Here is a 21,007-nt window from a genome sequence, read left to right as displayed (position 1 = left end):
GGGTTAAATGGCTCGGTGTCACATGACGGTTGTCCATGACTTTGTTGGATTGAAGGAAGGGAGATATATCATTTCTCGATTGGTGGTGGGTTTTAATGGACTTGGCTTGGGTTTATTTTGATTTTAATGTACCTATATTTTCTATAAAGAACATACTGATATATATATACCAAAACCATCTTTATCTTTGAATTATTCTCTCTTTCTTTCTTCTCCTTTTTTACTACTCCACCATGCATGAGGGAATACAAGGGGCTGGATACTGATAAATTCTATGCCGTGGGCTCTTATTAGACCAAATGCTTTCAACATGATAATTCTCATCTCATGATTGTCTATGGCCACATTTGGCTATGATGCATCATGATTCATGAGTACCAAAAATCAACCCCAACTATCTCACCATCGGTGCTTTAAGTTAATACATGAATGCGTCTCTGTCTAACTAGAGAGCAGAGCTATGGATACATAGGGATGGGAATAAAAATTGGGCTAGTGCCTTCATTTTAACTTTAAATGTTGATGTGATGTGTATACCTGCTCAGCTATACTTTTAAAATATTTAAAGAGTATAGCTACGTGTCTATACTAATTAAGTCTAGCAATTAGGAAATGCATTAAACCATACAAAGATATGAATTAGAAAATGACTTACCTGTTCTAGTTCACAATTGATGTTACCCATCATCATTATAAAAAATAAAAAAAAAATGGCATAAGTCCATAGACAGTAACTCCACGTAAGAGGAGATATCCAGAAGAGTAAGAAAAGGGTGCTAATCTTGTCAATGACATATTATGCCTGTATAATTATATGAATCTTTCGTGTTTATGGTGATTATAAATTTGAATACCAATCACAAATGTTACATTGTATCATGTGTTTCTACGTCTACATAGGACTTTCGAATGCATACGTGAATGCTTTTAATCACTTAAATTACATGTCCCCTGCTAAACGACTCAATTAGTCTTAAGAAATGATTCGTCCACTCATCATTAATACTAGTAATACCACCCAATTAAGTTAGGCGCAGTCCTCCTCAAAGTCAATCCACAGCAATAGGTTGGGTTGGGTTGGGTGTAGAAGATAATGCGAGCAGTGAAATAAGCACGTACACACTTATCTTATGTATAAATTCATGGAACCACGAGTCTACAATAAAGTGATTTTTATTTTGGATAATTGTAGTAATGGTTCTTCAAAATTAAACATGTGTTGTATTATTGGTCTTTTCGGTTAACTCCCTCAACTTCTCTGTTGAATTTACCACTCAAAATCTCACAAATTGAGAAAAGCAAGCTCTTCTCCCTCAACATATTGGATTGTTGCTAGAGTAGTCGACTGGTTCAATAACTGCACATTAACTTTGATGTACAGCTCGCTGCCTACCATATGTATAAATATAACGTGGATGTCGGTAGCAATGGCATTGTCATGGATGGGTTTGACAAAAAATATGAAAAAGAGAAAGAAAGACTCCTTTTTCCCACCCAAATCCCAACTGCTTACACGGTTCACCCCATCCATCAAACAAGTCGGCGGATCCATTAATCTCGCCCAAATTAAAGTAAAATAATAAAAGTATCAATTTATTTATTTATTATGTGATGCGAGACTGTGAGTGACTAACTACCACAGAATAATCATATTCACAAGTTTCTCCAATTGTGACTGGTCTGTTTCAGAAACTTTCCAACAGGCGCCGTGAGATTAGCAAAGCCCATCCCCAACTTGATCTGCGGGCAGCATTCTCTTCATTTCAAACTCTGTGTGTTGGGTTGTCTTGTTGCTTACCCCTTCCTTTCTTCCAACCTCAAATTCTCCCTTCCCCTCTCAAGAAAAGGACATCTCAAATTCTCATCAATGCTTGTTTTTCCTTCCATCTTTCTCACCCCTTAGGTTGGTTCTAGCAAAATTCCACCACTACTCATCTCACTTTAACTAACGACGTGGCACAAGCCCATTTGACAAAAGTCCAACAAGTACGTAAAATTACAAGCTTGACCTCATGCGACCTTTATCTTTTATGTTATCCCCATTCTTCAACACCACAGGTGGCCCAGTTTGAGCTAGGGTAGAGGCCTCGTCACCCATAACACTCTGCAGAGATTATCAAATACAGAGTGGTTTTGGGAAATACAGGTGGCTTTCATTACAAAACAGGAGCCATCAACAAAAACGGTTCCTTTATTTTCGTGTCTTAACCAATACAAAGGTTCTCTGTTTTCTGCTGAGTTCTCACCCTCCAATTCCGAAACCCATCAATCAATCCCAACCATGGAAGGGGGAGATATCGGTGACTGGGAGATGCTCCACAACTCCGACCCTCCCCTGATCAACTCAGATGACTCGGTTGAAAGCCCTAGTAACTTCGAAGGAATTGATGTTGACGCCGAGGGTATGATCAGGCCTGATTACTTCTCTTTGGATAATCAGGGCAAGTATGGGTATGCTAAGGATGTGGCTGATGTCAGCGAAGAGGGTTCGGTTGAGTCCGACAACCCGAGCTGGATTGACCCGGGTCCCGTGACTCGCTACGGGGCAAAAGAACCGGGTGGGTTCTGGTCCGATTCGGGCAGTGATCGGTCCGATGACCGTAAAAGTAATTATCTTGAGGTGAAAAACGAATTGGGTTTTGCGGGTAATGACAAAAGCCAAGTTGGTTTTGGAGGGATTGTAGAAATGGAGTATACCGATGAGAATTTGGGAAAATTCGGGTCTGACGAGGGCAAACTTAGTGGGTTGGATGTGGAAGGCCAACTGAGCTTTGAAGAAATTGGGGAAAACACAAGGGTTGAGAAGGAAAGTGAGATGGGTTTTAGTGGATTGGATGGTGGAAATGACATGGATAAGAAACCAGAAGATGGACAATCAGTTGGGAGTCTAAGTGCCGCACCTGAAGTGAAACCTGAGGCAAAATCGGGTGCCGAGGTGGTGAAGAGGACAATCTTGTGGTGGAAGGTTCCATTTGAGGTCTTGAAGTATTGTGTTTTTAGGGTAAGCCCTGTTTGGTCATTATCTGTGGCCGCAGCAGTGATGGGGTTAGTTTTCTTGGGGCGGCGATTGTATAAGATGAAGAGAAAGAGCCAGACCTTGCTGCTCAAGGTTACTCTGGATGATAAGGTCAGTTACTGCAATTTTTATTATTTTCTTTTATCGAAGTAATTGATCATTAGTCTTCACTGCGTGTTATGGGAAAGCTAAAATATGACTGCATTCAGGGTGTGAACGTAGGACTATTTAGTGTATATTATATGGCTTTTTTGTACTTCAGTTTTCTTTTGGTGTGAAGAAAGCTTTTGCATTTGTTCATTTGTTCGAGTTTGTTACTTATTTGAAATGGCTAAAGTTATCTTTTGGTCCGAAGAAAATTTTGCATTTGTTCATTCATTTGTGTTTCTTATTTATTTGAAATGTCTAAAGTTGCACTTTCCCATCTTTATTACTTCTCTTATAGATAAAAAATCATAAGAATCATTTGGGAGTACTTTTTTCTTACACTGTTTTGTTTGTGTTTGACATTTTCTAGTGCAAAGGAATGTAGAGATTTGGTTTTTTTCACCTTCCTCTGTTAATTTATAGTATTCTGCAATATTGTTAAAATTATTTGGGATTATGCTATTATGTTTGGTTACAAGTATTACATTTTTCCTTTCTTGAAATTTCCTCTTTTTTTTTTTTTTTTGGGGGGATAAGAAACAGAGGATATTTATTACTATAAAAAAAAAGTCAAAGTTACAATAGTATTGAACAAGTAGTGAAAGTTACACAGACTTAAGCATTCAGATACTTGCAATGGAAGCATTAGTAGAAGGTGAGAAGTTCTTGTCCTCCACAAACGAACTCCCTGTTCCCTTCCCCACAATAAAACATAGATTAGAAGAGAAAGAACCATACCCTGCAAGATGACTTTCCAAGGACCTCTGTGGAAGCCACTATCAACTCACTTGAATTAAACCCATTGGCTTGAACTTCTATCCACTACTCTTATGCTCTTCCTTTTTGAGAGAATGCTCATTTATCTGCAGTTTTGTTTGTTTTGGAATCTTCATTTACGATTAGCTGAGATCGGTACATGTCTATGAAGGGACGAAATCTATATCTAGACACTTACCTATATCAATTTTGAAATATTATTTAAACCGATTCTTTATTTACTGTCAACGAAGTTCATCAATTATATTCTATACTTTCAAATTAGCGAAGGGTCACATGTTACCTTTTAATGGTTATTTGTTTTCCTGTTCCATAATTTCAAGAAACCATGGATCTGAAGATAGTTGCAATAGAATAAACCATAATGGACAGATAAGGTCTTTTAGATCTTGTTTATTTCCTTTCAGAAGGAAGGGCATATTCATTTGGTAAAAAATTTCCCTGGAGTTCCTGGAATTTATACTGAGTGAATATTTTTTCAGCATTATCAGTGATCAGTAAGGTAGTCAGAGTAGTTGATTATATGTTGCATGAGATTTATAACGCCTTTGCAAAGTACTAGTGGATATTTCCTGTTTTGTCCTTGTAGCCGGAAGAGTTAATTTGTTTTCCTTATGTTCTTGTTCAATTTACATTGGAGTAAAAGAGCGCAGAAATTCATGATACTGTGATAATAAGTCTCATGAAATGGTTTGCTTTTGCTTATTTTTCAAATTAATTTGTGCTGGGGCATGAGCTCTATCTAGCTCTAGCCGTATTAGGTTGGGGTGGGAAAATGGTGGAACCTATGTTGGCTTTTATGGTAGGATTTTATTTACTTGGTACTTTTTTATATGAGTTATGTGGCTTTACAAATGGGAACTTTGCTTCTCTGTTTTGACGTATATGTTGAGGTAGAACCTGGCATATCTAACTTAATAAATTTTGCAGAAGGTGTCTCAGTTCATGAGTCGCGCTGTGCGTCTCAATGAAGCATTTTCAGTGGTGAGGCGGGTTCCTATAATACGGCCTTCACTTCCAGCATCTGGGGTAAATCCGTGGCCTGTAATGGGCCTGAGATAGAAGATTCTTGTTGTGAAGTACATAGAAAAAGAAAGTACTTTGTCCATGAGCTGTGCTAAAAGTACTAATGTTCTTATGCCACGCTTTGTATCAAAACGATTGTGTCTGTTATGTATTATAACTTTGAAATGTAGAATCTTTTGCATCACTCTGTAAAATGCAGACAAAAATTTCCGTTCGGGTACAAATTTTTACTTCTCTTTTCCTGTTGTCTAGTATGCTTTCTCGTTTGTCTACATGTCCAGTGTATTTTTCATGTCTGCCGTTGGAAATGCAAAATCACAATGTGTTTGTTATATGATATTCGCTGCCAGCAATGTGCATCCACCAGACCTTTTCCCAAGATTTAGTATACTAACTAATGTGGCAGGGTTTTATTTGTTTATATATGGTGTTGCTTTAAACCTAATTTATTTTTAGTAAACAAGATACTGTGTAATATATTCCTCAGCATTTGGTTACTAATATTATTAAGCTTCTAAGGTTTAGTCAAATTATTTGCATATTAGTTCACTTAACCTTACAAGTGAGCCTATTGGGAATATTGCAAAGATGCAAGAATTATTAGTCCACTTAACATTATTTTATGGTCTTGAGCTTTATATTACAACTTCCATGGATGCATGATTTGGACATTCTACTAAGTTCTCATGAGATTCTGGGGAGATAGAGCCACCATAAGTTGATGTGCTTCAACTCATATGCTCAAGACTTTCTTTATTTATTTATTTATTTAAATTCAAGCGATACTAGGGAATGGGGGATTCGAACGCATGACCAAGAGTGTAGGAGTAATTGCTCTTAATTCTTTGTACCAATACCACCAAAAAATATATTTTATTTTATTTTTACACGAGAAATTTGCGGACAGACTGAAGACAAACCGAAACTGAAACCATGGGGCACCGATTAGGTGCACCATCACCATGGAAGGAGGAAGAAATTACAAGCTTAAAAGTTTGTTTACATTATGGAACATGCAAAAGGGTTATCATCACTAAATGCTTGACTAGGGTAAATATGTTGAGTTGAATATTGAGGAGGGTATTGGAATATATATCCCCCTGCTTCTGGGCCTTTCTTATTGTCTTTGCCTTGCCCTTTGTCCCCTCCTCCGCCTTGTTCTTGCTTCACAATCTCAGCATGCTTCCCTAATTTTTTCTTGATGTATTCTATCAGCTTTGGTGGATCAACTACTCCCCTCACTGTCACCCTTGAGCTCGCCATATTTGCTTCTACATTTAGAACACCTGATATATACAAATTGAAAAGAAATGAAAATCCATTCTTGTTCATATACAAATTGAAAAGAGAACAACAGAGAGAGAGAGAGAGAGAGAGATTTTTACCTTTCATTCTCTCCAAGTATTTCTTAACATCATTTGCACAGCCTTGGCAATGCAACAACATTTTGAGCACCACAACTTTCACCTGAGGCTGAGCCTACATTGATTACAAGACCAAAAACAACTAAGAAGACAACAACAATTGACGTGATGATATATAAAATTTGGGAAAGTCAATTGTTAAGCATACCGATTCTTTCTTTTCTGGCTCCTTCTTGTCTCTGTTTTCTGGTTTTGGTTTTGGAGATATGAGCTCAGCATTTCTACTACACTTCTTCTGTACTCTCTCCAAAACCTTTAACGGGTCTGCCTTTTTTCCCTTTACAGTCACTTTATGATTTGGATAATCAACTACAACCTCTTCAACGCCTAATCAATCAAATCAATCTTAAAAACTCCAAAAATTATATATGCAAGCTCTCACTCTCAGTATAAAATGAAGGAAAATCTTACCTTCTAAACCTCTCAGGCAATTGGAAACCTTACTTTGGCATCCTTCACAATGCATTAATACTTTCAACACAATTTCTTTGCCGGAATTAGTATTTCTCTCTGCCATGTTGAAGTTGGGTTATCAAAAATTCCTGAGGCTGGTAATAGGAGAGTTGTGAAATGAGATGAAAATAAAATTGTATAGCATAATATATATGCATGTGTGATTATGTCTCCTTGCTAGAAAAAATAAAATACCTTATTTGTGATTACATGACTATTGGTAGGTATATTTGGTGTATCTTTCAATTGTATTAATGTAAATATTCCCATACTCTACTATGCGGTTTAACTCCCAACTAATTGTGGAACTTTTATTTGGCTTCCAAAATGGACCAGTTAATTTCTATTTCAGTTTCATATATAAGAAATCATAATGTTTGTGGTTCTATATAAATTTGGATTTATGAGATAATAAAATGCTTACTAAATTATCAAAAGAAAATTGATAGAATACATAATCTCTAGTAAAAAATAACTCCTTTAAGCCAATGACGAGGTCTAACCGAGTGGAAAAAGACCTTGACTTGCAGCAGTGGTCTCAGGTACGAACCCCATGTCACCTTGGTAGTGTAGTGTGGGTATGAGAAGCCCCCCTCCTTCTAGCTTAGACTATTACTTGTATTTTTTTAAGATAAATAATAAATAAAAAATAAAAAAATAAAGATTAAACATGATCCTTTAAGAATAGTCCTTTCAAAGAAAAAAAATAGGTTACATTATCTCATTTATGGATACTTACTAACTGGGTGATAATAGTCCTCTTTTTTAATAATCGATAATAATCATTTTAAATGTATATGGAAAATCTTTATATTTTTCTAACGCTCAAGTTCTATAAACATTTCCCTAACCGATTTACTACTCTATTAAAGCTTAATTTCTATGGCAGCAATACCATTATGATTTCCTCATGTTATTCAATCAGGGTTAGCTTATATGAAACTGAAAATTATAAGTAGGCTCTAGATCCTCTTTGATTGGTCAAATGGTAATTATACAAAAATCATATACAACCTTGTTTATATCTCACCTCACAACCATCTTAAAATCTGGTTTTGATTTTGAAATCAGGCCCTTCTAACAAGTATTGTTTTGTCAAAGTTACGAAGGGGGAAGGGGGAAGGGGTAAGGGGGAAACACACACATGGGTACCATAATAGGGAGGCTCTCACAACAACTATCTTAAATCTATATGTTGTATCAAATTCACAATTTCTCTGCCATACTCATAAAACATGAATCTTCAAATCTCTGGCATGTGTAACATTTATTTTTACTTATCCAAAAAGGGTAGAAATAGAAAACTATATTCACAAATAGTGGAGGCAAGTAAATGAATGGAATGAGCTTTCTGCACAACTGCAGCTTTAGCAAATGCATCTGCTCTATCAGTCTCCAGTTGCTCAACAAAAGCTAACATAACAACTTTCTATGAGTATCCAGGGTTTAGACTACATTTTAGCCACCACTGATCGGAGGTATTATGGCCAACTCATCCTTGTCTTTAACAATTGCTGACTCAGTTGTGTACTCCTCATTGAGAGCAAGAACCATGCACCCGCGGAGCTCTGTCAGGCCGGGAAACATGGCGATGAGCTTATTTAAACAATCATCGGCACTGCTGCCAGTCGACACCTCCAATGGCATCTCACTCAAGCCAGTAAGGTCCCGAGCTCTGGCAAAGAACATCACCTTTATCTTAACAGATGAACCCTCAATCCCCTTGGTTGTGGAGTCCAAAGTTACCGTCTTAATCTCTTCTTGGATGCAGTCCATTGCAGAACACCCTGCCACATGAATTAGTTCTTATGGAACATGTTGCCTGCAACAATATCATCTTCAATTTTAAGACTCCAAATACTTTATAAATTTCTAGTTTCTAGAATCTCTGGGCAAAAAACCAACTTGTATGCTTACAAAATGCAAATATCACCACAAAGTCAGTAATCGTAAGAACTCCACTCGACCTGTTGGTGATCGAACAGATAAAAAATTGGTGCTCACAGTTCAGCAAAACTGTAGGGGCAATAGAGCACAACTCACCCAAATACAAGGATTTGGATTTCACTCACCAAAATCAAATCCATCAAATCCCTAGTTGACTAATTCGCTCAGCTCCCCTACGAATTTCAATCTGGATCGAGCGTACCCAATCGCGGTACGGTATCGATCTGGAACGAAAGATTTAACGACTCAGTTCCAGAGGAGAGAACAGTACCTGACAGACGACGTCGCTGCTACACAACAGTACGTGACCGCCGACAGCAGATGAGCAATCGGGAGAGTGCTATAGCTGATGAGCCCACGTTTGATTCTTTGTCTCTTGGATGATACTGGGTTCGGAGAGGATTTTTGTGGGCGAATAGATTCTAAGAGTTGGGATGGGTGATAAATGGATAGGCGTAAGAGCAGTTCCAGCGGACAGCCCAGCCCAGGCAAAAGCCCCCTGTCGCCCATAATCAGCTCCAGCGGTGACATCCATCCCGGACAAGGCCCAAGGCAAGATAACCCTAGTTTCTGTCTGAAGGTGCTGACGTCAGGGGAGAAAAAAAAAAGAAACAAAATCTACAAAATTACCAAAATATTCACACACAAAAATTATACATACATAGCAAATTTTTATTTACTAATCTCATATATATAAATAATATTAATCTAATATGAATAGTAATTGCCCTATGGTTACCATCATAATAATGGGTGGAAAAGCACAAAAAAATTGTTATGGCATATACTATTTAAGTGAATAGTGACCACATTTACTTGCCATTTCTCTTTGCCATGGCAAGTGGGTGGATGTGCTCTAAGGGAGAACGTACTAGAGGTTGGGTGGGTAGGTGTGTCAATATAATAAGAGTATTGCTTCTGGTTTCAAGAATTCAGTCTCGTTCTCTTCGACTCTATTGTCCAAGGAAGTTGTGGTTACTTACCCTTGGATCTAATCTAAGGGCTGAGAAAAATTGGTTTAAATATCAATATGTCATCTTTCATTGTACTTTTACTACCGTAAAATACTATTTTGGTTATTAAAACTACTTTTTTTTATTTATTTAAAAAGAAGAGTTTAATATCATAGATGAAAAACATGAACAAAAAACTCATCCGCATCTAAGACCGTCATCGTCTCCGACGCCAGTGCGGCTATACTGTTTTTTGAAAATAACCCGAGTATAGCCGCATGGCTATACTATTTATAGGAAGAAAAAAAAACTCACTTAGCGATTAGGTGCCCATGTTTCAAAACACGTATAAGCAAGCGGCTATATTATTTTTTTATTTAAAAAAATTATTGTAGTAACTCCGCACAGCTATACTATTTAATAATATATAAAAAAGGACCACCGTGTCAAAAATAGTATAGCCGCGCTGCAATACTATTTTTTATAAAAGAAATACCATAGTATAGCTGCACGGCTATTGACAAGACCCGATCCAAAATCTGCTTTGGAATCCGAGTCGGACCCTGTGCGTGTCCGACACCTGGCGGATGTCGGGCACGAATGACCTAATTGCCCTTCTATATAAAGTACGATAAAATAACCAGGTTGACTTCTAATGAAAAATCGGCAGAGTCTCCCTTGTAACTGGATCAATACCAAAACATTTACACCTACCAAACAAGTATATATACACAACCAACTGCCAGCATACGTATATATACATTCAAACAGTCCAATTCTAGGTCTAGGGCAAAACATCAGAGCGACTACTAAGAATTTACAAATGAGTCAATCCTTTTATAAAACAAAAAGTCCTACATCAAAAGGAAGGCGCGGGAGGTGGAAAACGGCCCGGTGGTGGATTTCTGTGCACGTCTACTGCCTGGGGGCACAAAAAATTAAAAAAGGTGAGTGGACCCAAAAACAAAATTTAGAAAATAGCATATGAACATACTAACCCCATTGTAAAAACAGTTATACAAACTAAATTATTCTCTTTATTTCTGAAATCAATGCACTCATATAATTTTATATGTATATAAGCCAAGCATACTCATGGTCAACATTAATTTTTTAAAGCATTGAAAACAATTTAAAATTACCACCTAGGTGTACCCTTTATTTTCGTCAATTCCTAATATCCGTAAATTCCTTGCATTACCATGGGTGATACATACTCGCAGGTCTCAGTGACACAAGGTCAGTCCGAGCCGCAACTCGCAGGATTCAGGGGACCATAGTCCACCTGATCCGCATTACTCGCTCCACACGAGTTCGAGTACCAAAGAACTCGTGGGGCAACTGTCAAGCATGCTGACTAAACCGAAGGCTACCAATAAAATCCGAAGGCAACATTTGATCTGAAGGCAACATTTAATATCTGGGTACAAGGTGGTTTAGGAAAATATAAAGTTTCTGAAGAAAATCTGTTGAATAACTGAATTTCTGTAATATCTAAAATCCTGCTGCCATTTATATGATAATTAACTAGAATTTATTTTCTTATATCTGTTAAAGGGTATTCCACTCGGCAGCATGCAAACTAAAATATTCAAATACATAAAATAGCTTATAACACTAATCTTTGAATAAAATTTATTCAAGATCAAATACTGTAATTGAAACTGAACTGATTAAATTCATTTATAAAAACAAAGAGTCCACTCACTGGTAGTCTGTGCTCGCTGGACCTCTTGAATGTCCCTCTTGCGGGTCAACTGGTGCCCGGGTGCCTGATTCAATGACCATAATATTATATTAATACAATATAGTATTAATTTAAAATTCCTGACCCCCGGCTCCTAGAAGTACGTGCGTCAAATAAAAGTTATTCCTATGCCCATAATATGAAGAATACTACCACCTCTCTCACTACTGTACCCATAAATATGTGATTGAAATTGTTGTTCTGGTTGACAAATAGATTGCTAAATCACCTCTTGCATTTTTGTTACAACAAGTAAAAACTAATCTTTACCTCTCACATTCTTTCATAGTTAGTAAAATACGGAACGAAAAAAATACCTATGTATTTTATTAAGCAAAATTTGGCAAATTACAACTAAAAAGTTGGGCCACTATATAATACTTTAATATAATTTATTTAAATTCGTTAATATATATTATTTAAATTCAATAATATGTGAAAATTATGTGTATAATATGTGAATTTTGTGTGTGTTATTGAAAATTTTGTTAAAAAACACGTATATTAAACATGAAAAATATGTATGTATGTGAACAATACTAGTATTGTGTGTTTGCTTTTTAAAAAAATATGTATTATATCGAGTCTGTAATAACCCAAACCAAAATATCTAAAAATAAAGAAAATATCTAAAAAGTAAGGAAAATATCTTCTAGCGAAAAGACTATTTTGCCATCGCATTATTTAATAGGGGGAAAATTGACTTTTTGATCGAGAAAGAATTTGGGAATGTCGCTTGCGCCATTGCGTAGGGCGCGGCGAAACGAATTCGTAGACATGGAGTAGACCCGAATCGGAGCCATAACGAAGAAGATATGGTCTAAAAACCGCGAAGGGCAAAACGGTAATTTGGCCAAAAAGTCAGACTTTTTATCTCTCTCTCTTCTTCCCCGTCACTTTTCTCTCTCTTCCCTCTCTCTCTCCCGCGCGACTTGGCCGTGCGCCCGTTCGACTTCCAGGCGACGGCCCGGCCACCACAGGCCGAGCCGATCTCCGCCGTGGGTACCATCGGGTCCGCCTCCGTGTCGCCGTCAAGACCTGACCGACCTCAACCCCGGGGCCGCCCTGAGCTGGCCGAAAAATCATGTTTTCCGACGGAGGTTCCTTCGAAGCCACCCGAACTTCCAGCTCAAAATTCTCCTTCGTTTCTCCACCAAATCGATCGCGTAAGGTATGGTTTCTCAGTTATTTTTCGTGTTCTAGCTGATGGGTATATGGGTTTCAATTGATTTTAGCTCTAAGGGGTTCGATTTTCGACTTGAAATCTGGCCAGAACTTCGGCCGCTCGGAACTACTGTTTTGGGTCACTTTTTAGGGTATGTCCAAGAACAAAAGTGACTCCAAATGGGGTGTTTTACCTAGGGTAGGAGTTTGGAGTCTTGGTTCCGAGATTTTTCGGCCACCCGAAATCGCTTTGGACACCCAAAGCTGCCCACGCGTGCTGGAACGCGTGGGCGAGGGTAGTGAAGTAATTCTGTACAGTTTAGTGACCCTCGTGTCGTCACGAGCGCGTAGAATTTTGCGGATCTCGATTCGGAGTCCGTTTGAGCCCCGAACGGATTTTCCATATTGCGCGATCCGTGGGTGCAGTGTCGTCAATTAATCGGATCGCGCTGAATTTCGGATATGTCGGTCTACATGATGTCAGGATCGTGTAGGATTCGACGGATTGCAAATCGGAGTCCCGGATACTCCGAAATCGCGAACCCTGGGGCTAGGGTTTGGATTTTAAGCGATAACGCGATTTTGGCTAATTCGACCGTCCGTTTCGGACCAAATTCGCGGAACATGGTTCCTTCTCTGTAAGGAACCTTCAGAGGAGCCCAGATTGGCCATCGGAGACCGTTGACCCACGGGGTCCCGGATCAGCTGATCTGGCAGCTTACCGCTTATTGAGGTTTCGGGTCTCTTAAGGCCGGTCTAACTGTCTAAAAAGCTATTGTGGACATAGGAGTAACTTAAACTTTGAGCGCGCGTATTTCTAGGAGCCGGGGGCAGGGTATTTAATTTAAATTCTTTTTATTCAGCAGTTTATTAATTTAATCTTTATGGGTAATCAGGCACCAGGAGCCCGACATGATTGCAAAAGAGACATTCGAAGGGTCAAAGTAGCTCGGACCATATGTGAGTGGACTTTCTTTCATGAAATATTTTATATAAATGAGTTAGATAGAGGTTTTCCATAAATAAGATTTTATAAGCGATTTTACATTGATTTTATATAAAAGAGTTTTTATAAACGAGTTTATTTGACTAAATTCCTTATTTGATCTTGAGTAAGCTTTATTGTGTTTCCGAGCATGATTAATACAGAAATAGTTCTATAAGTTGTGTGCTGCTTACTTTTACATGCTTAAGAGTTATAGAAAACAGATTTTGAGGCTTATGACAGAAGAAATAGCAGCACAACTTGAGATTTCAGTTATTATTCAGATTTTTTCTAAGGAATTTATTTTAAAACCACCTCGTACCCATTTATTTTTTGGTGATTACCCAGAGTTGGACCGATGTCTACGGACATCCAGTCCGATTTCAGTTTATGTCAGTGCACTTGACTTTGCCTCACGAGTTTCGGGGACGCTCGGACCGTGAGTGCCAGGATTTGCGGCTCGGCAGACTTGGTGTCCCGAGACCTGCCAGGATTGCGGCTCGGCTGACTCTGTGTCCCCGAGACCTGCCAGGATTGCGGATCAGGCTGACTACGGTCCCCTGCATCCTGCCAGAGCTACTCGAGCTGACTTGGTGTCATCGAGGAATCTGCCGGCGGGACAGGCTGATCATAGTCCCCTGATTTCGCCAGTTTGCGGCTCGGGTAGCCTGCGTGACGCCCGAGACCTGCCAGGGAATTGACGGATAAGACAGGGGTACAATTAGGTGGTAATTTTTAAAGAATTTTAAGCTCTTTTATACAGTTATGACTTTCAACTATTTTATACTAGTTTCTCTGATTTTTCAGGCATTGATACATTTATATAGTTTTGTTCAGTTATACAAGGTTTGAGTACAGTACTTTTATACAAGTTTGGTTTCAGTGTTTTATACAAGCTTTGATTTCAGTGCTTGTGAATAAAATTTATTGAGCTTGAATATGATTTACATAGAATGCTTGAGTTTAGTATGCTTTAAATGAAGAGTACGTATTCAGCTTATTTAACAATTTTTTTTATAGTGGGGGTTATTATGATTGTTAAACTGTTTTCAAAAAATTCTCATGTTTGGTCCACTCACATCTTCAAACTGTTTCACCCCTAGGCCGTAGAAGTACGCGGGATCCGCGCCATATCCTTGAAACCCTTGAGTATGCTCTGATATCTAGTATTAGTGGAAAAATGGAGTTGAGATCTGTTACTTGCGATATTCTGGCTGTTGGGATGGATTTACTGATTGTTTAACAGGTGAAAAATTTTGGGATTGATCAAAATACAGGGGAGACTCTGCCGAAATTTCGGCAGAAGTCTAAGGGAAGTCTGAAAAGAATTTGAGGCGAGAAGGGTAAAAAGGTCTTTTGTGTCCGACATTCGCCAGGTGTCGGACACGCACAGGACTTGGCTCGAATTCCAAAGCGGAAATTGGGTCGGGTCCTGTCAGAGTCTATAAGATGTGTACAGAAAAACAGATGTATTATTAAAAAATACATACGTACATATATAATATGAGTATTAAACGTAAAAAATGTTAAATTCTTTATATGGGTAATAACTCTAGCAAAGTAAAAAAAAATCAAAATAGTGGCTTTCTTGAAATTTGTCATGCTTAATTCGTAGCCATATGAAACCATAAGGCAAATGCAAGACAATGCATGTGAATATTCATTTTTTTCCACCTATGAAGCACAATTTCTTCAACCTCGGGAAAATATTCGGCATATATTCCACTTGCCATAATATCTTTTATTTTGCCAAGTATATTATTCATCCTTTCATAAATTTCACCCATCTTTTGGCCATCACCATCATCAAATTGTACCACGAGATAAATTGGTTTTGTGAAATCTAATATTGCCTCAACATGTTCCCAAAAAGTATCATATTGCACAAAGAATTAAAAACAACAAAAAGTAACCCTAAAAAAAACTAGCCCACCCAATCCCACTCCCGTCTCATCGTGCACCTGCAACCACCTCTCTCTCTCTCTCTCTCTCGTTGTGGGGAGGAGAAGATGGGGCGCTAGGGCAATGATTATCGGGTTGGGAACTGGGAAGTGGGAGAAGGATAGGTTTTTTTTTTCCTTTTAATTTTTAGTTTTTAATTAATTTACTATTTTATTTAACTGGACTTTTTTACCCCTATATTTGATGACAATATTGACATAATGTAACAGTAGGACCAATGTGTCGATTGATAAAGAGTTGATGGACCATTTGAATGAATAATTTAGTTGAGAGATCAAAATGCAACTCGGATATAAATTTGAGGACCATTTAAGTAAATAACTATTTAATATATTAGGGTCTCTCTCAATAAAAAAGATCATTTAAAAAAAGTTAAATAAAAAATAAAATTTTAAAAAAAGAGACCTGGAAAGCTCACAGACCTTCTAGCCCATCATCGTCTCTGTCACTTCCTCGTTAAGTCCCCATTTCCTTTCTTCTGTCTTTCTCATCTCTATCGAATTAGCAGCCTCATTTTACGGACAGACATTGATTTTCGCTGCTTCCTCCTAGAGCGCGCGCAGATCTTCTTTACAACACAGCACCTGCCCCACTCCACCTCACTCAGGTATCTTGATTTGGGATAGGTTAGGGTTTTTATACAAGTTCAAGTCCATGGATGTATTGATTTGGGTTTATTTCAGTTACTCTCTTTCAGACCAGAAAAATCCCTAATTTGGGATTCTTCTTAGCCATCTGTTAGTCGACATTGATTTCATTTACACCTTTCTTAAAAACTTTCACTAATAATAAATTCTCTCCTTGTATAAAGAATTGATTTTTATTGTTCTATGTGGTTGGAATGTATGCAGCTTTACTGTCTTCCTTTTATCTTAAAATTTTGTTTTGTGCCTCTGGTGCCCTTCAGACGCATCTTTACTGTTTTTTTCCTTTTCCTAGTAAGTTCTATGTCTGCAAAATCCCAATTACTCTGATTCATTGATCTTTCAGGAACCTAATTTCATTGCCTCAAGGTCTAAGCTTATGAAATTTAATATTTCTCTGAAGCTAGGATTCTCCTTGTTGTGCATGAAGTTTCATGCAACTTATTAAATTCATCGAGGAAGTGGTTTTGGATTGATTCTCAAAGTTCCCACCCATTTCTTGGATTGGTGTCTTGTGCACATTTTGGATGGTGGGTTGTGTGAATCTTCACGTTTTATTGAAGATTTTTTATCCAGGTATTCTTAAATTCGTGAACTCTGAGTAGTTTCTGAAACAGTTCTGGGGTTTCGAGAAAGCCCTTTCATTTATAAACTATGAGGGAGCTCTAAATATCTGGTCATGTTTGGTACTGCAAAAGTGGTCTTGATTCTTCAGCAGCTTATTACTATTGTGGAAATTGTCGTATTGAGATTATATAATTGAGTTTGAAGCATCCTTAAGAAATATATTATAGATGGGTAGGCCATTGGTTTTCGAGATCTTGGAAAAACCAGCCACGAGTTGTTTCATAGGAATATGCAGTGCAATTTGGTTCTACATACAGAAGAAAAACATTGGGTATTCACATGTGGGCTTGAGTTATGAAACTGCCATTGCAGGGCACCATTGGAGGATTATAACTTCAGCTTTTTCTCATATAAGCATTCTTCATCTTGTTTTCAATATGAGTGCACTTTGGAGTCTTGGGGTAGTAGAAAAGTTGGGGCCTATAGGTCTCGGGATGGAATATTATCTGCAGTACACACTTGTCTTGGTTGTACTTTCCGGAGCGCTAGTCTTGGGGATGTACCATATCTTAATCCAAAAATTCAAGATTGAGTATTTTCGGAGAGTTACCGCTGTTGGGTATTCTTGTGTTGTTTTTGGTTGGATGACGATTCTTTCTGTCAAGCAACCTACATCCAAGTTGCATCTTTTTGGATTTCTTTCACTTCCCATTAGTTTTGCACCATTTGAGTCGCTTATTTTTACTTCAATCATCGTTCCTCAAGCAAGTTTTATCGGTCATTTATCTGGAATTGTTGTTGGGTATGCTATTGCATGGGGTTTAATTAATGGTATGAACAACTACTGGGCAGTTTCCATGTTGGGATGGATTGTGCTTGTTTCTGTGTTCAGTTTGAAGCGATCTGGTGCATATGATTTCAGTTTTCTTGAGATTGAATCTGTTACTGATCCTTCATTGCCATCTGTACGGTTTGTTGGAAATGGTAGAACATTGCAAATGAGCGCGTTACCAGCTACGGGTGTGGAGCTTGTGTAATATATTTGTAAATGCAACCTTGACTTGGGGTCTAGTTATTGCAGAGTTTAGATCCACCAAGCCTTAGTCATACTTGAAACTTTGTTGATTTTTCGGAACATTCCAGATTGGTCACCTCTGCCCACTGTGGTGATACAAATCCCAGGGTGCTACGGTTTGACCCGTTAGAGTGATCGATTGTTGCTTGCTGCATATGTTAGGGTTGATTGTCATTGTTGTGTTATAGGAACGGTTTTTTAATTATCATTTATAGTATCTCTTGAGTCTGTTAAATTGAGCAGATAATGTATCATTCTACTACTGTTTTCTCAGAGAAATGATGGAAGATGAATTGTGTAATGGTGTTGACAATACACATGCAGTCGTTTATTGTACGATACAAGCCTTGAGGAAGATAATTCATTTATTCTTTGTTCAGTCATCTATTTTTCCTGTTTTTGTTTTAATCTCAGAACAGGTCTGAGGTGGGATTTCCATATCTAGTGGACATGTATTATTATTGTATATGTTGATGAAATCATAACTATAACTTCATGCAACCATATCCATTAATTAAAATAAAAATAATAAGAATAAGAATTGGCTTCAACATTAGCCTCCAAGAAATGGGACAGCTATAGGGACTCCTGCTCAATCCATATTGTATAATAAAATTGTATCATGAAAATGTACCCGAAAAAAAAAAAAAAAAAAAATACACATGAGCCATCTTGCAGAATGCCATAATCCAGACAAGTTCATCGTCTTGTTTTTGTGGTACTGTTGCTAACTGTGTTTTTACCACACAACAGACAAGTTCATCGTCTTGTTCATTTCCATTTCCCTTCCTTATGGTTCAACAGCTACCATCACTAATTTAACTCTATACAAGAAATACACCAAGCAAACAAAGATTGAATGATGGGAGATGATAACAGCAGCTTCTTGTTCATCATCTCTGTTACCCTCTCTCCAGTCTCTCCCCGGCTTTCTCTTCAAGTCCAGAACTTTCTTCTACTTCCATCAAATTCAGAACCCACAACGTTTCTGCAAACTCTTCACCCAGAAAAGATTTCACAACGCTCTTCTTTCTCCCCAGTCCTCTGTCCAATTTCCCTCACATCCAAATCCAGACATTCTTCTTTCATATCTAATTTCTGCTGTAAGCTCCTGCTCTTCAATCTCCTATTGCCGTGCAATTCACTCCTGCGTCATCAAATCTTTCAATTATACTGATGGGTTCATTGGCGATCAGCTTGTTTCTTGTTATACTAGATTGGGTCGTGCAGATGATGCACGCAACTTGTTCGATGAAATGCCCAACAAGGACTTGATCTCCTGGAATTCTTTAATTTCGGGGTTTTCACGAAGAGGGTATGTAGATAAATGCTTGGATGCATTTTTTAGGATGAAATTTGAAATGGGAATAGAAACCAATGAGGTTACACTTATATCTATAACCTCTGCTTGTGCTAGCAGGGGAGCTGTTGATGAAGGAAAGTACATTCATGGCTTTGCACTGAAATTGGGTGTGCTGTGGGAAGTTAAGCTTGTTAATTCTCTTATTAATTTGTATGGAAAGTCAGGCTATTTGGATGCAGTTTGTCGATTGGTTGAGACAATGCCTGTAGGGAATATAGTATCATGGAATTTAATGATTGCATCTCATGCTCAAAATGGGACTGCAGCAGATGGAGTGGGTTATTTTAATCTCATGAGAAGGGCTGGAATGAATCCTGATGATGGCACTGTGCTGTCCTTGCTTGAAGCTTGTGAGAATCTAGGTTTACAGAAACTAGCAGAGGGTGTCCATGGTTTGATAACGAAATGCGGTCTCTATGCAAATGCCACAGTTGCAACTGGACTGCTAGATTTGTATGCAAAGTTGGGGAGATTAAATTATTCACTGAAGGTTTTCGGGGAGGTAAATAATCCCGACAAAGTAGCTTGGACTGCAATGCTTGCAGGCAATGCTGTGCATGGGAATGGGAGAGAAGCAATGGAGCTCTTTGAAGGCATGGTTAAGGTGGGTGTGGAGCCTGATCACGTCACTTTCACTCATTTGCTAAGTGCTTGTAGCCATTCAGGGCTTGTCAAGGAGGGAAAGAATTACTTCGACATTATGTCTCAAGTTTATGGAATTGAGCCTAGGTTGGATCACTATTCATGCATGGTTGATCTCCTGGGTCGCTCTGGGCTTCTGAATGACGCTTATGAGCTGGTTAAACGTATGCCGTTGAAGCCAAACTCTGCCGTTTGGGGGGCCCTTTTCGGTGCTTGTAGGGTTTATGGCAACATTGAACTTGGGAAGGAAGTAGCAGAGAGATTATTTTCTTTGGACCCATCAGATTCCAGAAACTATATCATGCTATCAAATATGTACTCTGCAGCTGGTTTGTGGAGAGATGCTTCAAAAGTGAGGGCTTTGATGAAGGAGAAAGGTCTCATCAGAAACCCTGGATGCAGTTTTATCGAACATGGAAATAAAATTCATAGATTTGCTGTGGGTGATCGATCTCATCCGGAGTCAGAGAAGATATACACCAAATTGGAAGAAGTGATAGGAAAGATTCGGGGGGCTGGATTCGTGTCGAAAACGGAGTTTATTCTTCATGATGTTGAACAGGCAGTGAAAGAAGATATGATCAGTAAGCACAGTGAGAAACTAGCCATTGCATTTGGGCTTCTGGTGACTAATGCTGGCATGCCAATAATTATTACTAAGAACCTTAGAATCTGTGGTGACTGTCACAGCACTGCAAAACTCATATCCTTCATCGAGAAGCGAACTATCATAATTCGAGACTCTAAGCGGTTCCACCATTTTGCCGCCGGCATATGCTCTTGTGGAGATTATTGGTGATCCTCTGCGTTATTAGCTTTATGGTGATTCTGCACATGATATTTGTACAAGTCTCGTGTTTCGGATATTTGTGAGAGAAGCGTTGTATGCATAATTCCCCAGTTGTAAGGAAGAATGTATGTAATGTATTGATTGATTTGAAGAATGCTCACAGAATATATATTGATTGATCTGAGGTTGTGTGAGCATGGTATACCTCTGTATACTAATGGATGGCATCGTGTGCATATCTCCTTTTGTATAGGCTGGTAGAGATGAAGAAGAAGATGGTGAGATTATATGAATCCCAATTTGTTATGTTAAAAATATTGTTATA

The 21,007-nt window shown here is 38.2% G+C and overlaps 5 protein-coding genes across 7 annotated transcripts; 3 read left to right on the top strand and 2 right to left on the bottom strand.

Moving 5' to 3' along the window:
• Nucleotides 1-1,800: 1,800 nt before the first annotated feature.
• On the top strand, nucleotides 1,801-5,298 carry LOC117636351. The gene is made up of 2 exons (XM_034370818.1): nucleotides 1,801-3,127; nucleotides 4,871-5,298. The coding sequence occupies exons 1-2, from the start codon at nucleotides 2,282-2,284 to the stop codon at nucleotides 5,000-5,002; spliced, it is 978 nt and encodes a 325-aa protein (XP_034226709.1). The 5' UTR covers nucleotides 1,801-2,281; the 3' UTR covers nucleotides 5,003-5,298.
• Nucleotides 5,299-5,874: 576 nt separating this feature from the next.
• On the bottom strand, nucleotides 5,875-7,003 carry LOC117636352 (heavy metal-associated isoprenylated plant protein 8-like). Its single transcript, XM_034370820.1, has 4 exons — nucleotides 6,802-7,003; nucleotides 6,539-6,717; nucleotides 6,352-6,445; nucleotides 5,875-6,252 (listed from the first exon to the last, which is right to left on the bottom strand). The coding sequence occupies exons 1-4, from the start codon at nucleotides 6,905-6,907 to the stop codon at nucleotides 5,966-5,968; spliced, it is 666 nt and encodes a 221-aa protein (XP_034226711.1). The 5' UTR covers nucleotides 6,908-7,003; the 3' UTR covers nucleotides 5,875-5,965.
• Nucleotides 7,004-8,045: 1,042 nt separating this feature from the next.
• On the bottom strand, nucleotides 8,046-9,317 carry LOC117636353 (molybdopterin synthase sulfur carrier subunit). Of its 2 annotated transcripts, none has more exons than XM_034370822.1 (2): nucleotides 9,062-9,317; nucleotides 8,046-8,630 (listed from the first exon to the last, which is right to left on the bottom strand). In XM_034370822.1, the coding sequence occupies exon 2, from the start codon at nucleotides 8,617-8,619 to the stop codon at nucleotides 8,302-8,304; it is 318 nt and encodes a 105-aa protein (XP_034226713.1). In that variant the 5' UTR covers nucleotides 8,620-8,630; nucleotides 9,062-9,317; the 3' UTR covers nucleotides 8,046-8,301. The 2 variants fall into 2 exon arrangements, with proteins under 2 accessions (XP_034226713.1, XP_034226712.1); XM_034370821.1 differs by having other exon boundaries at nucleotides 8,046-8,665; nucleotides 9,062-9,316.
• Nucleotides 9,318-15,979: 6,662 nt separating this feature from the next.
• Nucleotides 15,980-18,266, top strand: LOC117636462 (RHOMBOID-like protein 13). Its single transcript, XM_034370968.1, has 2 exons — nucleotides 15,980-16,208; nucleotides 16,592-18,266. The coding sequence occupies exon 2, from the start codon at nucleotides 17,040-17,042 to the stop codon at nucleotides 17,847-17,849; it is 810 nt and encodes a 269-aa protein (XP_034226859.1). The 5' UTR covers nucleotides 15,980-16,208; nucleotides 16,592-17,039; the 3' UTR covers nucleotides 17,850-18,266.
• A 264-nt stretch (nucleotides 18,267-18,530) lies between these two features.
• LOC117636460 (pentatricopeptide repeat-containing protein At5g40410, mitochondrial) lies at nucleotides 18,531-20,971 on the top strand. Of its 2 annotated transcripts, XM_034370966.1 has the most exons (2): nucleotides 18,531-19,202; nucleotides 19,308-20,971. In XM_034370966.1, exons 1-2 carry the CDS (start codon nucleotides 18,757-18,759, stop codon nucleotides 20,689-20,691), a joined length of 1,830 nt encoding a protein of 609 aa, XP_034226857.1. In that variant the 5' UTR covers nucleotides 18,531-18,756; the 3' UTR covers nucleotides 20,692-20,971. The 2 variants fall into 2 exon arrangements, with proteins under 2 accessions (XP_034226857.1, XP_034226855.1); XM_034370964.1 differs by having other exon boundaries at nucleotides 18,531-20,971.
• The last annotated feature ends 36 nt before the right edge of the window (nucleotides 20,972-21,007 follow it).

Source organism: Prunus dulcis, chromosome 8 (assembly GCF_902201215.1).
Source record: "Prunus dulcis chromosome 8, ALMONDv2, whole genome shotgun sequence".
In the NCBI taxonomy this organism is placed as follows: Eukaryota; Viridiplantae; Streptophyta; class Magnoliopsida; order Rosales; family Rosaceae; genus Prunus; species Prunus dulcis.
This window is presented reverse-complemented; position numbering and strand designations above follow the sequence as displayed.

Coding starts and splice junctions, on each gene's coding strand:
- LOC117636351 (XM_034370818.1), top strand. CDS start 2,282: ATGGAAGGGGGAGATATCGGTGACTGGGAGATGCTCCACAACTCCGAC. Junction 3,128..4,870: donor AGGTTACTCTGGATGATAAG/GTCAGTTACTGC, acceptor TAAATTTTGCAG/AAGGTGTCTCAGTTCATGAG.
- LOC117636352 (XM_034370820.1), bottom strand. CDS start 6,907: ATGGCAGAGAGAAATACTAATTCCGGCAAAGAAATTGTGTTGAAAGTA. Junction 6,718..6,801: donor TTGCCTGAGAGGTTTAGAAG/GTAAGATTTTCC, acceptor TTGATTGATTAG/GCGTTGAAGAGGTTGTAGTT. Junction 6,253..6,351: donor ATACTTGGAGAGAATGAAAG/GTAAAAATCTCT, acceptor TGTATATATCAG/GTGTTCTAAATGTAGAAGCA.
- LOC117636353 (XM_034370822.1), bottom strand. CDS start 8,619: ATGGACTGCATCCAAGAAGAGATTAAGACGGTAACTTTGGACTCCACA.
- LOC117636462 (XM_034370968.1), top strand. CDS start 17,040: ATGGGTAGGCCATTGGTTTTCGAGATCTTGGAAAAACCAGCCACGAGT.
- LOC117636460 (XM_034370964.1), top strand. CDS start 18,757: ATGATAACAGCAGCTTCTTGTTCATCATCTCTGTTACCCTCTCTCCAG.